At 43.4% G+C, this 12,848-nt stretch overlaps 1 protein-coding gene across 1 annotated transcript in view; it reads left to right on the top strand.

Moving 5' to 3' along the window:
- Positions 1 to 12,848, top strand: part of BRAP (BRCA1 associated protein) — a 252,112-nt gene that overhangs the window by 97,033 nt on the left and 142,231 nt on the right. Inside the window, exons 3-4 of the mRNA XM_085633526.1 lie at positions 1,817 to 2,018; positions 2,650 to 2,839. Of these exons, the coding sequence (XP_085489652.1) occupies positions 1,817 to 2,018; positions 2,650 to 2,839 (392 nt within the window). The remainder of the gene's footprint in view (positions 1 to 1,816; positions 2,019 to 2,649; positions 2,840 to 12,848) is intronic.

The following is a 12,848-nucleotide window of genomic DNA, read 5'->3' as shown; positions in this document are numbered from 1 at the left end:
TCAGCCATGCGGCTCGCCAGATTTGATCCACCCCCCCCCCCAACTGAGGCTGACGATAGATGGAGAGGGCTTTCAATACCTCAGTCTCTGTGCCCCATGTAGAGAACTATGCTTAATCCTCGAAGCTTGGGTGGGTAGTCTAGCAATTTCAGGAAGATTCAGAGAGATGGCTAGAGTTGCCCCTGATGATTCTGGGGCAAGTGGCTGTCTTAAAGATGATTACAATTCCCATGCTCCTCTATGCCCTTCAAAACATGTATTACAAAATTCCAGAGGAAGTGTTCACTAAAAAAGCAGGATAGACTAGGACTCTACTGTGGAACAAGGGTCACCCCAGAGTAACACTCCAGATGCTGCAGTGCAACCCTTAGAAAGGTGGGATCACCCTCCCAGACGTTGGGGCCTACTATTGGGCTACACATTTGGTAACTATCAATGATAGGATATTTACACCCCGCACTCACCCGCATACTGACTTGAAAGGGCTCGACTGTGGCCTTGATCACACATGCACTTTCTGTATGGAGGAAAAGGGGCCCGACAGCTATTGCGGGCTGCACAAGTGGTGCTGGAGGTGTGAACGAAGGCCACCAGATGCATAGGATAGACACTGAAGATGACCAGGGAAACATCCTTGTGGGAGGGGGTTAATGCTGTAGGAATAATGGAAGCTGAGGGGATTTGAAGCCTGGGAGACGATGGGGATTCCAAGGTCAGGTATTTCCTCGAGAATGGAGACCTCCTCCTTTTGTCTCACTCCAGAGGGATTATCAACTGCACCCAAATCAATACCTAAAATACACACAGCTACCAATGCCGACGGGTCGTAAGAGGCTGATATACCGGACTATTCTCCCCTGGTGGATGGTCTTCTCACGGAAGCACTCTGGAAGGGGGTAGTGTCCCTCACTTATAAAACACTAAATAATAACTTGCCAGACACCTTTATTAAGCTACAGGAAAGATGAATGAGAGACATGGGAAAGATGGATGATATCGGCCGGGCTGAAGCCCTAATGCATCCACTGGAGGTAGCTAGAAAATCCAGGCAAAGTTTAATACAACTCAAGATACTACACAGGGTTTACTATGGCCAGAAGCGACTATATAAAATGGGGAGAGCGATATTCCTGGACTGCGTGAGATGAAATGGGGACTAAGGGATTTTCCTGCACACGTTTGATGGGCTGCGCAGCCATTCAGACCTATTGGAACAAGATAGCATGAGAATTGCGCAGCATATTGGGTGTTGATATCCCACTTGAGCCAAAATGTATCTTTTTAGGTATTCCGAATAATGTGAATGTTCCACGGGCCAAACTCCTCTTCAGTAGCTTAGGATTGATGGTGGGGAAGAGGGATATTGTACGGGGGTGCCTGAGGTCCCCACCTTACAAGAATGGACAAAGGGGATGGACATGTACTTTACGACAGAGAAAGTTACCTACAAGAGTAGGGGATGTACCAGCAAAGTTTACAAAGTCTGGGGTCACTGGATAAAATATTATGATCTGGACCTTAATGATGGTGAGACTGGGTCTTGCCTGTGGCCGGCTGTACGTGGATATTATGTCATCAATGTGCCAATCACAAGTCTCTTATTGTAGTAGTCAACGTATTGCTGGAAGCCTTATCCTAGCTGTGTCCACTATGCTGCTGCAATGTTACTCCCCCTATGATGTTTATTATTGTTTTGGGTGCATATTTGTATCCTATTATGTTGTTTGTGCGAATAAATCAAAATAAACATATAAAAAAAAATAAGAATATCCACTGGCTAATTTGAAAAACCCCATGGTTTTATTTCCTCATATAGATCACAACAAATCTGCTATGAGTAATAAAACCTCTGAGACATCGTTCAGCGTTGATAAAAGTAAAGATGATGAACAGAGTGCCCGGCGGATTGGCGCCGTGCCAGATTCTCCATCAAAGCAGCTTCCTGACCAGATTTCATTCTTCAGCGGTAACCCATCAGTGGAAATTGTGCATGGCATCATGCACCTGTACAAAACAAAGTAAGCTGATTTAATGTCTTGCAATCTTTTAGGCAAGTAGTACATTTTATGATGGCACTATCTCATCTGTTGATTGTGTAGTAGTGTCAGGAATGATTACAAAACCTTCTGATGTGGTTTGTAGCTTTGTTGAAATTCTGTTGGTTGTCAGTTGGATAGTCTGTTAAGTGATGTTCGTGGTCATCTTGTTTAAATGCACCAATGCCATAATTGTTGGTAGAAGTAGGGTTATGAATTTAAGGCATTTGTGAACTTTGTTCTTGATATCGTAGCTTACGTTATCCATATAATACCTCTAATTCTGGGTTCAAGTTAAGTGGAACCTCAGCCTCTCAATAATCGTAACATAAATATGATGTTACAAATGTGTTCTGCTGAATTTTCAGATTAGGGGTGGCAGTGCCCCACAGACGAGCTTATTGGGTTGTTGAGCGATACTTGCATGTCTTTTCCTCTGGTTTTATTTTTGTACCAGATTCTTGTCTCAAAACATAATCAATTCATTTGATCAGTGTTAAAGTATTTGCAAAAGGAGTTAGATATTTTGTATTCTAATTTACTAATGTGACCAACTTTGAACAAACCTTGCTGCAGATGAACCTACCAATTAAACCATTGACTGTTTTCACAGTAAGATGACTTCATTAAAGGAAGATGTTCGGCGCAGTGCAATGCTGTGTATTCTCACAGTCCCAGCCACAATGACTAGTCACGATCTCATGAAGTTCACAGCCCCGTTTTATGAAGTCATTGAACATATGAAAATTATTAGAGACTCGACACCGAACCAGTACATGGTGCTGACAAAGTTTAATACCCAGGTAATACAATATTGTGGCACAGAAGTGATGTTTAATATATATTCTTCTAAATCCTCAGCAAGCCTACTATTGCATCACTGTTAAATCTGATAGTGTCTAGGTTTTGTTTTTGACGGCAGCAATGTCTAAGACCTCTAATAAATCAAAAAAAGAAGTATTGTAAAACATGTTTTATTAATGGTTTCCAGTTTTAGAAATCTTTAATAAAACACTGCACAAAAACATGTGCTAAAATGTAGGTCTCAGTATTTTTTGGGTGAAGAAAAGTTTACAGTAGTGAAGGTAGATGATATTATCTGCCTATCGCAACCCAACCACTACCCATCTCATCACCTGGAGTCAAACACCTCCACCTAACAACCAGGGTTTTTGCTCTGGGTCCCCAGTGACATGCCCTCCCCTTGCTCTCATCATGTCTCTGAGTTCTTGTCTTGCAATCTTTTGGGGCACGTCAACCCCCTTCTGTGAATACTCCATTAAGTTAACTCTCTGCTCTTCATCTTTTGAAAAAACCTGCTCTGTCTTAAACGTCTTGTATTCCAACAATAACCATACCCTCTGCAAGCATACTTTTATGTTGGCACCTTCTAAGTGCTCCAAACAATAGCTGTACCTGCTAAGCTGCTTTGCTTACAGCGGTTTGAAAGGGGTAGCTCCTGCCTGAAAGCGTACATTTAACACTACATTTCAGGACCTCAACAATATGGTCTGTGTAAGTGATGGAATAGCATTAAGTATGTTGGATCAGAACACAGCTATTAGTAAGGAGACCCATAGAATGTGCGTTATGTTGCCATGCTCATCACGCCTTCTCCAGCTTGTCAGCGGTGTTTAGTCAAAAGTCTGGGGATGGATTGCTGTATGATGCAACTTATACAAGATTTTGTAGAGAGCCTCTCTGTCCTGGGTATGTTTATCAAAGTTGTTCGAGTACCTCATTCCATTGTTCCTCATCTAGATAGATGCCAAGCATCTTCTCCCACTGAAATTAAAAGTGTTGACTATCTAGAGTTTATGAGGCATTGAGCACTTTTTTATATCCGTGAGACTGAAAGCATTTGGAAAAGCTTATCTCTAGTATCCCCTGTACACACCACCAGGCATAATAACTAATTTCTTAGCTGCACATATTGAAATATCACATTCTTTCAGTCTGCGAAAGGTGAAAGCTCAGCGAGACTGAGTGCACAATTTCGTAAAGTTCCCATGTCTCTGAGCACCTGTTCTCATTTTTCTATTACTTGGGTTTACTGTAGTAGGCAATCTCGGAGGTCCCATGTCTCCCACTAAGGGTCTTTCACTTAATTCATAAGTCTGGACCACAGTCACCTCTGCCCAGGCCCAGCTTCATTGGGACACACCAGCCACGCATTCTCCAGCTAGTCCTTCTAGTCCCCTTGATTCCCACTTGACTACTGCAGTCCGCAGCCCACTCACATTTGACCACCCTTGGGATGATTCCTCAGCCTTAACAACTATTCTCTGGCTGCCTCAGTTATCCCTTTGTCCTGGGTTCAGACCTCCCTCACCCAACAATGGTGTCTCACCACTACTGAAGACATTTGCAGTGGCCTTAAACCCTGTTTCCTCTTTCCCTGTTGTCCTATCAGGCCTACCACTACTCGTGTCTCTTACTTCTGGAATGGGCTCCTCAGTTGCTCACCACAGGCCCTATTCAGGCCTCACAAGGACTTAAGTTGGCGTCTGCATCATCACAAAAAATAAATAAATAAATCCATCCTTGTAAAATACGAACATATCACCCCTTAAGGTTTCAAGATACTGGGGGCCATCAGGGAGATTAAGTGAGCTATTGCTCTGTCACATGGTCCTGAGCTGAGCTGGTGCCAGGGATCAAACCGTGAGCCCTGCACTCCGGAGTCCGCCACACTGGCCGCTGCGCCATACCTCTCATTGCAACTCTAGTGGTCTTGAAAGGTGGTCTTGATTCATGTGCACCCTTAGTGCTCGAAGCAGATTCCCATTCACTTCCACTGATGCTTCTCTCTGTGTTCTGTGTCAGCAGCAAAATCACTCCCAGCATTTTCAGTACCTTACTCGTAGAATGACTCTCCTCAGTTTGGTCTGAGAGCAGACTAGATAGGTGGGCACCTCTTTGTGTCCACCAGGCATGTCACAAGTGTTGTCTCTCACAACACAGGGTGAGGGAGTGGGTTCCAGCTCAGTAGCTCCCAGTTTCGGCTTCTGTCTCAGTGCTGTTTTCCCTTCCGCTGATGTGCCACCAATTACCCCCTTAGTTTATATCTTTAAATGTGTCCCATTGAGAGCTGCGTTAGTTTCCAAATACAACTGCCTCAGCAGTGTGACTGGGTCAGAGCTAAATAACTGTGCTCCACCACCTTGGAGCTCTTAACCATGCCCTCTCCAATGAAATTTTGAAGTTCAAGTTGGGAATGAACAAATTATTCTACTAGCACTGGAATCTTAAAGGACACTTCCCTCCGTTATCTGCATTGCGCATGTAGTCTACATACATGGTGACATCCAGGCGGACCTCTCGTAGTAAGTGCTGTGCCAAACAAGGATTTTAGAGCATAGAGCTTTGGAAGCTACCCCATTCTTGTAGCATTTAGTTCACGGATGTAGAAACACATGCTTTGCTTACTCCTGCCATCTAGTGTTGGGTTAGGAAATTACAATTTCAAAGACGTTTTTCAATTGTTGGATGTGCCATCATTCCTCCCTTAGTCTACCATGTGCTGTGACTCTACCCTAGATTGCTTTTTTAGGTCTCGCCTGAGCCAGCGCATGCGTTGCTCTGCAAGACATTTAGTATTGGGGTTTTCAAAGTGCTACCCCACGCTTTGGCTGGCCTAGAGCTTGCGTTCACGCAAGCGAGCACGCGCGCAGCCGCCATCTGCCTCCCTTCCAGTGCATTGATCGCAATCACTTTCGCTTTCACGGCTGCGCGGCCGTTACTTTTACGGCCGCGCGGCCAATGCTTGTTCCTAATCTCTTTAGGGAAGTGAAGCGCTGCCCGGATATGCGTTCATAGTGCTGCTGCTTTTTTTTTTTATCTTCAGATGTGGAAATAGTACTGTTTGTTTTTGTCCCTAATAACGGCAGCTGGCGTGCCCCTCGTAAGAAGAGCATTATTTCAGGGTCCATCGATGTGTACCCCATTCTCATGCTAATCCGCTTTGATACGCATGCATATATTGGACCAATGGCGAGGGTGTGAAGTGGGTTTTGAAGACAGCTGGGTTTCTCATTTTCCGAACACTTGATTCATTACAGTGATTCAATCTCCTTGAATAGGTACGGGCTGCATCAAAAACAATTTGGCCTTTTGCAAGGGAGATAACGGTGTTTAATCGGACACAGCAAACTGCCTGGTTTGGAAATAGTAGTTTTCTAGCTGTACGCCGGCACCGAGAATTGTGTTTTTCCGTTTACTTTGCGATCACTTGTTTTAAATGTTTCATTTATGACCTACCAATAAAGAATTTATGTCTGCGGGAACTACAGCTTGTCATTATAAGGTTCCTGATATATAATGGATGAAAATATTGTTTACCGGCAGTGATAAAGAGAAACTCGTGAAATATTCCAACATCCCGGGGGTCGACATAGTGCCTAGAAGCGTTATTTCTTTACGTTTTTGCAGCAAATCATGTATGCATCTATAGTAAATAAAAGCGAATATAGTCAAATGTATCGTGGCTGCTTTAGGAGCTCAGTGGGCATAAACCCTTCCAACGATGGGTGTAGCTACAAATATATATATATAATTTTAGCAGTTTTATACAGCGCAAACTGGACCCGAATGTATTGGAGCGCTTTATGTGAACACCAGGTACATTACAAGAAGACATGTTGCTGTTTTTTGCAGACACAGGGAGATTAAGTGACTTGCACAGAATCACAGGACGTTGAGCCGATGCGAGCCTCAAACCTGGCTACTCATTTCCAAGGTCAGCAGCTCTGGTCGTTATGCCTCTTCCTCTCCTCTAATGCAGCGGGTATACTGAAACCTATTTCACCCCAATGAGTGGCTGCTATTACTTCCGGGTCAGGGGATGGCTGTATAATTTAGTTCCCATGGTCTCCCATCCTGCGTGATTTCTCTTCGTAGCTTATGGAAACAAATCATAAAACTTGTGTAAGTGACTCATGTGATGTCATTGCTCTAAGTGTCAAGAACACTATATCATTTCTGATTGTGACACCTCCCTCCCCTATCCACCCAGATTTGACCATACAGGCGTCCTTACTGGATAAACATAAACCACTACCTGCAGGATAAAACAGAATGACGTTTTTCTGCACCATACTTTTTTTCTGTGACCTGCCATCTAGTGGGTATACTCAGGTGACGTGAAGCCCGGGTCAGAGAGAGGGTTTCTGCGCGCTGGCTTCAGGCAGGAGCACTCGCGCTTTCATATTTAATTCTGGTCGGCCGAGTTATCGCTTCCCATTTCCAGTGATCAGTAAACCGGGCCGGCGTATTGGTATGCAGAACCGCCGCTTTCCGCCTAATCTGTGGCAAACAGTTTCTCTACCCCCTTTCCTGCCGCTTGTGATCTGCTTTTTAATGGCCTGTTAACCCCATTTCACACCTGTGAATGGGGTTTAAATGGCATGTCCCGTAACAAAAGAGGGGGGAGATGGGAAGGCATTGTACCGAACAAGGTGTTGAAGAAGCTCTGTTCAACTGAAAGCTACCGCCAGAGGCACTGGCTTTTCTAATGGATGTCTCATTTAAATGTTCTAGCCAGGCCGCAGCCCACATTTTTTCACCTTGAAGATTCTCTACCAACGGTTTGTTTTTTCTTCAAATACCACTATATTATTTCAATCGGGAATTAGCCATCCGATGCACAAGACTAAAATAACCCTCTCCCCTATATATTGAGCGCCCAATGCGTAATAGAAACATAGCTAGCTCCTCTTTACATCCCAGATGGCTACAATTCAAGCTTTGTAATGTTGGCGAGTTATTAGCGTGTTTTATTAATCCCACCTGGCTATAGCCGGATTTAAACTTCTGAGAAATCCTGGGACCGAATGAAAATGTACTCTCAAATGGTTCGTTCGGGGTTATCAGTGTTTTTACGATGCTGCACTTGCAGTATTTCTTAAATACATTGTTCTTTACAGATTGCTGCCCAAACAAAGCCCCCCTGGGTTAAAGGAAGTGTGAGTTTTAATATCTTCTAGTGCCCTTCCTGTGTTCAAACTGTTTACCATTCCATGAGTAATAAGGTATATATGTTATGGTTCTTCTCTATTAGTGTGTGCGTAGCAACTTCATGCTCCAAAACGTGATTCCATCATTCCATGAGTCATGATTTTAAAGTTTTAATTTATATTAATAGTGAATCTTGTAAAGATTGCACGCTCAATTTAGACTGTCTCAGGGCAGGATCATATAATATGCACCAGCGCCCAACTGGACGCTAAGAATTTAAAAAACCCTAAAAAACACCTCGGCCCCGCAGCAAGCTTTTTCGGCCAACATCACCTGACCCTTCCTCCCCCACCCCCACCAAGCACCGCATGACCTGCCCCCAGGAGATTCCATCACCAGCCTAACGCATTAACAGCCACTCACTACCCACACACTGCCATCGTGACACGTAAAACGGAGGTTAGCAGAACTTATCAGGGTATGTCCCGTATAAAGCCCCATTGTTGTAGTGGAATGAGTCTCTTCCTTGTCCACTTCCGTCTGAGTCCATACCAAAGATCCAAAGCAGCTCTCAGAACCTTTAGCCGGACCTTCTTAAAAAACTTAGGAGCACCACATTTATATAAGAAACCCTCTGAACTTGCAGGCATGTCCCCCAAAAGATTCCCCCAAGTAGAATCATCTGTCTTACCCAAAAGCATTTGAATATTTTTAAACTGAAAGGCAAGACAGTACCAATTAAAATCAGGTAAGGCCAATCCCCCTTTAATGAGTTTACGTCTAAGCTTTTTCCAAGACATCCTGGCCTCTTTATGGGCCCAAATAAAACTCGACACCCTCCCTGGATTTTATTGATTTCTTTTTGGGGGAATCCTAGCGGGATAGCGCTGAAAAGATAAGTTAATTTGGGAAGGATAACCATTTTTATCAGATTAATCAGTCCATAGATTGGCAACGGGAGGTTCCTCCACCTATTTAATAAACGTTCAATCTCATTGGAGACCCTAGAAAGATTCAAATGTGGGATTTTCTCAATATCTTTTACTATTGTGATACCTAAGTGTCTAAACTTAGAACTTACTTCTCTCTCCCCAGCGTTGATAAAGACTAGCAGTAAGTGCTCTCTGCAGTGGTGGTACAACAACCTATTGCTTGGCAGGCCTTTCTTGGTCCCTTTTCCACAGGTGACCAACACCACTGATCAATCAATCACATCTTGTCAGCATGATTGTGCTAGATACTTGGACCCCCCAGCATCTAAGTCAATACATCAAATAACTGGAACTGCCGGCCTTCTGCCTAGCTTTCGAAGCCTTCTACAAAGTTATTCAGGGTAAAGTGGTCCTCATTAAGATGGCCGTCATGACGGCCCTGTATTACAAACAGAAGCTGGTACTCACTCCCGCCAACTGTTTGTATTAACACAGGAGATCTGACAATTGGTAAATCACTCCTACTGGAGGTGGACAACGACTTTACGGACCTGTTAAGTTGTTCACATCAAGTCCATGAATGAGAACGCCACCTGCAAGTCCTATACAGGTATTTCCAACGGTGGCGAACCCCAACCACAGACCTCTTCACCACCCCCAGAAATTGCAAAATGTCTAAGCTTCCCCTCCAGGTACCAACACCCACAGTCCATGGACAATGCACCACGGATGAACTGATATTTGCGTACACTTCTCATCATCTCCCTCTCATCCTTTATGTGGTGAGAACGATGAGGCAGATATCCATGCCCCCCCCCCCCCCCCCATTCTTGGGACCATCAGTCTTGGTACTCCATGCTCCTGGAGAATTCAGTTAGCCCCAGTGAGTAGCTACCGATCAGGAGAGACCTTCTTACAGAACAACACAGCTAAATCAGGCATTTGAATCCCAAGCAACTCAACATAACATCCCATTTACAGACATATTCAAGGCAACTACCTGGTCAACACCACTCACTTTTACAAAGCATTACTATGTGGACATGCTATCCTTACATCAGGCTATGGTTGGTCAAACTCTGCTAACAACATTGTACCAACTATCTGTATCATCTTCCCACCAGCTACTGCTTAGGAGGAAACTGCTTTATATTTCTTGCCTACACTGTAAGCACCTGTTTAGCGCATTTACCACTGTAGATTAATATGCACCCAGCCCTTCGCCGGAAGCTTGCAGTAATAAATGTTTTACTTTTTTGACGTTTTACTTGTTTATCAACTTACAATGCCCTCTGCATATCACAGGAATCATACTGTACAATCACTTTTATCTGTCAGGGGCTGAGCTGAAAACAACCTATGGTGGAGTCTGTGCCCATACGCATTAAAGCCTAAGGGAGGATTCACAGAAAATCCCATGACTGGAAAAGTTTTTGGGAAAAAAAGCAGGTTGTAATGTCCCAGCCCAACACTAGATGGAAAGAGTATATAGAGCATTTGAATCTACAACACTAAACTCTATGAACAGATGCTTACAGGGTATCGTGGCATGCGAGTCAAATGGTGGTTAGGTATGCTAACACAACTTAATTTTTTAATGACCATAGCAATTACTTGTTTGATTGCAAAATATTATGAAGGGGTACTTTGTTTTACGAGAAATGAAGACTAAAGTCATAGAAGCCCTAGCTGACATGTTACAGCCTTTACCTATTTATTCTTTTTTACATGCTGGTAAATATATTATCCATATAGAACAACGAGTATCTATTTATTTTCTCTGCCAGCCTCCTGAGTCCCCATCTCATTCCCAAAATCCTCAACAGCATGTTCATTTTTCATGTTAGATGTTGATACCTAAATTGTCCTTTTGCCACAAAAAGTACCATGAATTTTCCAGCACCCGTGTTGCTTTCTGTCAGTAGACAATAATTCAGCTGTTGAACAATCTTATTATTCACTTCTTAAACCTTCACTTTAAGAGTCTGGATTTGAATTATTAGCGTCCTGCTACCTTCACCTTTTATTACTACGCCCTCCCCAATAATAGAAAATACAGTACCCCCACATGGAGGCACACACAGGGCAATGCAATAAAAACACCTGGAAAGGGACTTCACTCTCAAAATGAGGCACATCAAAAGACAGTTTTCAGAATAAAGCAAGGGAGTTTTATTTGTGCAACACTAACAAAAAGGCTTTCCCAAATGTCAAGTGAACAACATTCAAATGTGTGTGTGTGTGTGTGTGTGTGTGTATATATATATATATATATCTATATATATATATATATATATATATATATATATATATATATCCTTTACCACAGCAACCGCACTCCAAATCAGCGGGTGCGTCGTCAGGCGAACCTCCAAGCTCGGTCCGCTAAATATGAACAGCACTCCTCTCATGACAAAAAGGACACAACGCTGTGTCTTTGACAATTTCAGCCAGTGTTTATTCAGTGGCTCTGTAAACACAGAGCCACTGAATAAACCCTGGCTGAAATTGTCAAAGACACAGCGTCGTGTCCTTTTTGTCATAAGAGGAGTGCTGTATATATATATATATTCACTGAAAAAACCATAGGTTTCACACACGTTATAGTTAGGAATTAGCATTTAAAAAACCTTGCAAATTCACTGAAAAAACCATAGGTTTCACACATGTTATAGTTAGCTGTACATTTTACTGATAAAAAACCAATTAAATTCCCCCGTTATAGTTACTGTAGGCAACTATAACTCACGCGACCGTAATCCTCTGCTGATGCTAATACTGTATTTAGACACTTATTTGCCCATGTCTTCTTCCATTAAATTTTAGCTATACATATATTACAAATATTTTTTTTTCATAAAGACACATATGTCATCAGCAGAGGATTACGGTCGCGTGAGTTATAGTTGCCTACAGTAACTATAACGGGGGAATTTCATTGGTTTTTTATCAGTAAAATGTACAGCTAACTATAACATGTGTGAAACCTATGGTTTTTTCAGTGAATTTGCAAGGTTTTTTAAATGCTAATTCCTAACTATAACGTGTGTGAAACCTATGGTTTTTTCAGTGAATTTGTACGTTTTTTTAAATGCTAAGTTACTTTACGCCGTTCGTGGCGTGCGCGCCCAGTTAACGCAGTTCGTTCCGTGCACGCACGGTGCGCTTCGCGCACCGTGCGCGCACAGTGAGCACGCGGTGCGCTTTGCGCACCGCGCGCCCACTTTACGCGGTTAGTGCCATGCACGCACGGTGGTCACGCGGTGCGCTGCGCGCACCGCGTGCCCACATTATGCGGGATGGGCCATGTACGCCCATCCCGCGTGCCCACATTATGCGGGCCCACATTATGCGGGATGGGCCATGTACGCACGATGTGCTTCGCGCACCGTGCGCACATGGGGGACATATTATGCGCATCGTTGTGAAATGTTATGATTATTATTTTCATTAAATTGAAATGCCATTCACAAATAGTGCCCTTCGGACACCATTTGCACATGGGGTGGGGAGAGTGTGGATAATTTTTTTTTTTTAAACTATTTTTTACCGTACGCGTACGGTAAGCGTAATCGGCGATTTTTCGAAATTGGGGGCACGTATATCATTGCTGGGTGATTATTATCTCAATATACTGCCCCTTTACACATTTTTGGGCTTCATTTATGCTGCCCCACTCAGAGTGCGAGAGAGAAAATGGCGGCCGCCGCTTCCTGGTTTCGGCCGATTCGAATGTTTACTAAGATCTAAGAGCCAATCAGAATCGCGCTCGCGCACGTCACCGTACGCGTATGGTAAGCGCACGGTAAGCGCACCGTAAGCTCCACAGATATATATATTGATTTAAAGGCTATTTTCTCAGAATCTACTGAACAGATTTACACCAAACCTACAAAAGGCACTTCCTTGACCTGAGGACTACCTC

Source organism: Triturus cristatus, chromosome 11, assembly GCF_964204655.1.
Source record: "Triturus cristatus chromosome 11, aTriCri1.1, whole genome shotgun sequence".
Classification (NCBI taxonomy): Eukaryota; Metazoa; Chordata; class Amphibia; order Caudata; family Salamandridae; genus Triturus; species Triturus cristatus.
Note: the sequence above shows the minus strand (reverse complement) of the source record. Positions and strands in the feature narration are given on the sequence as shown.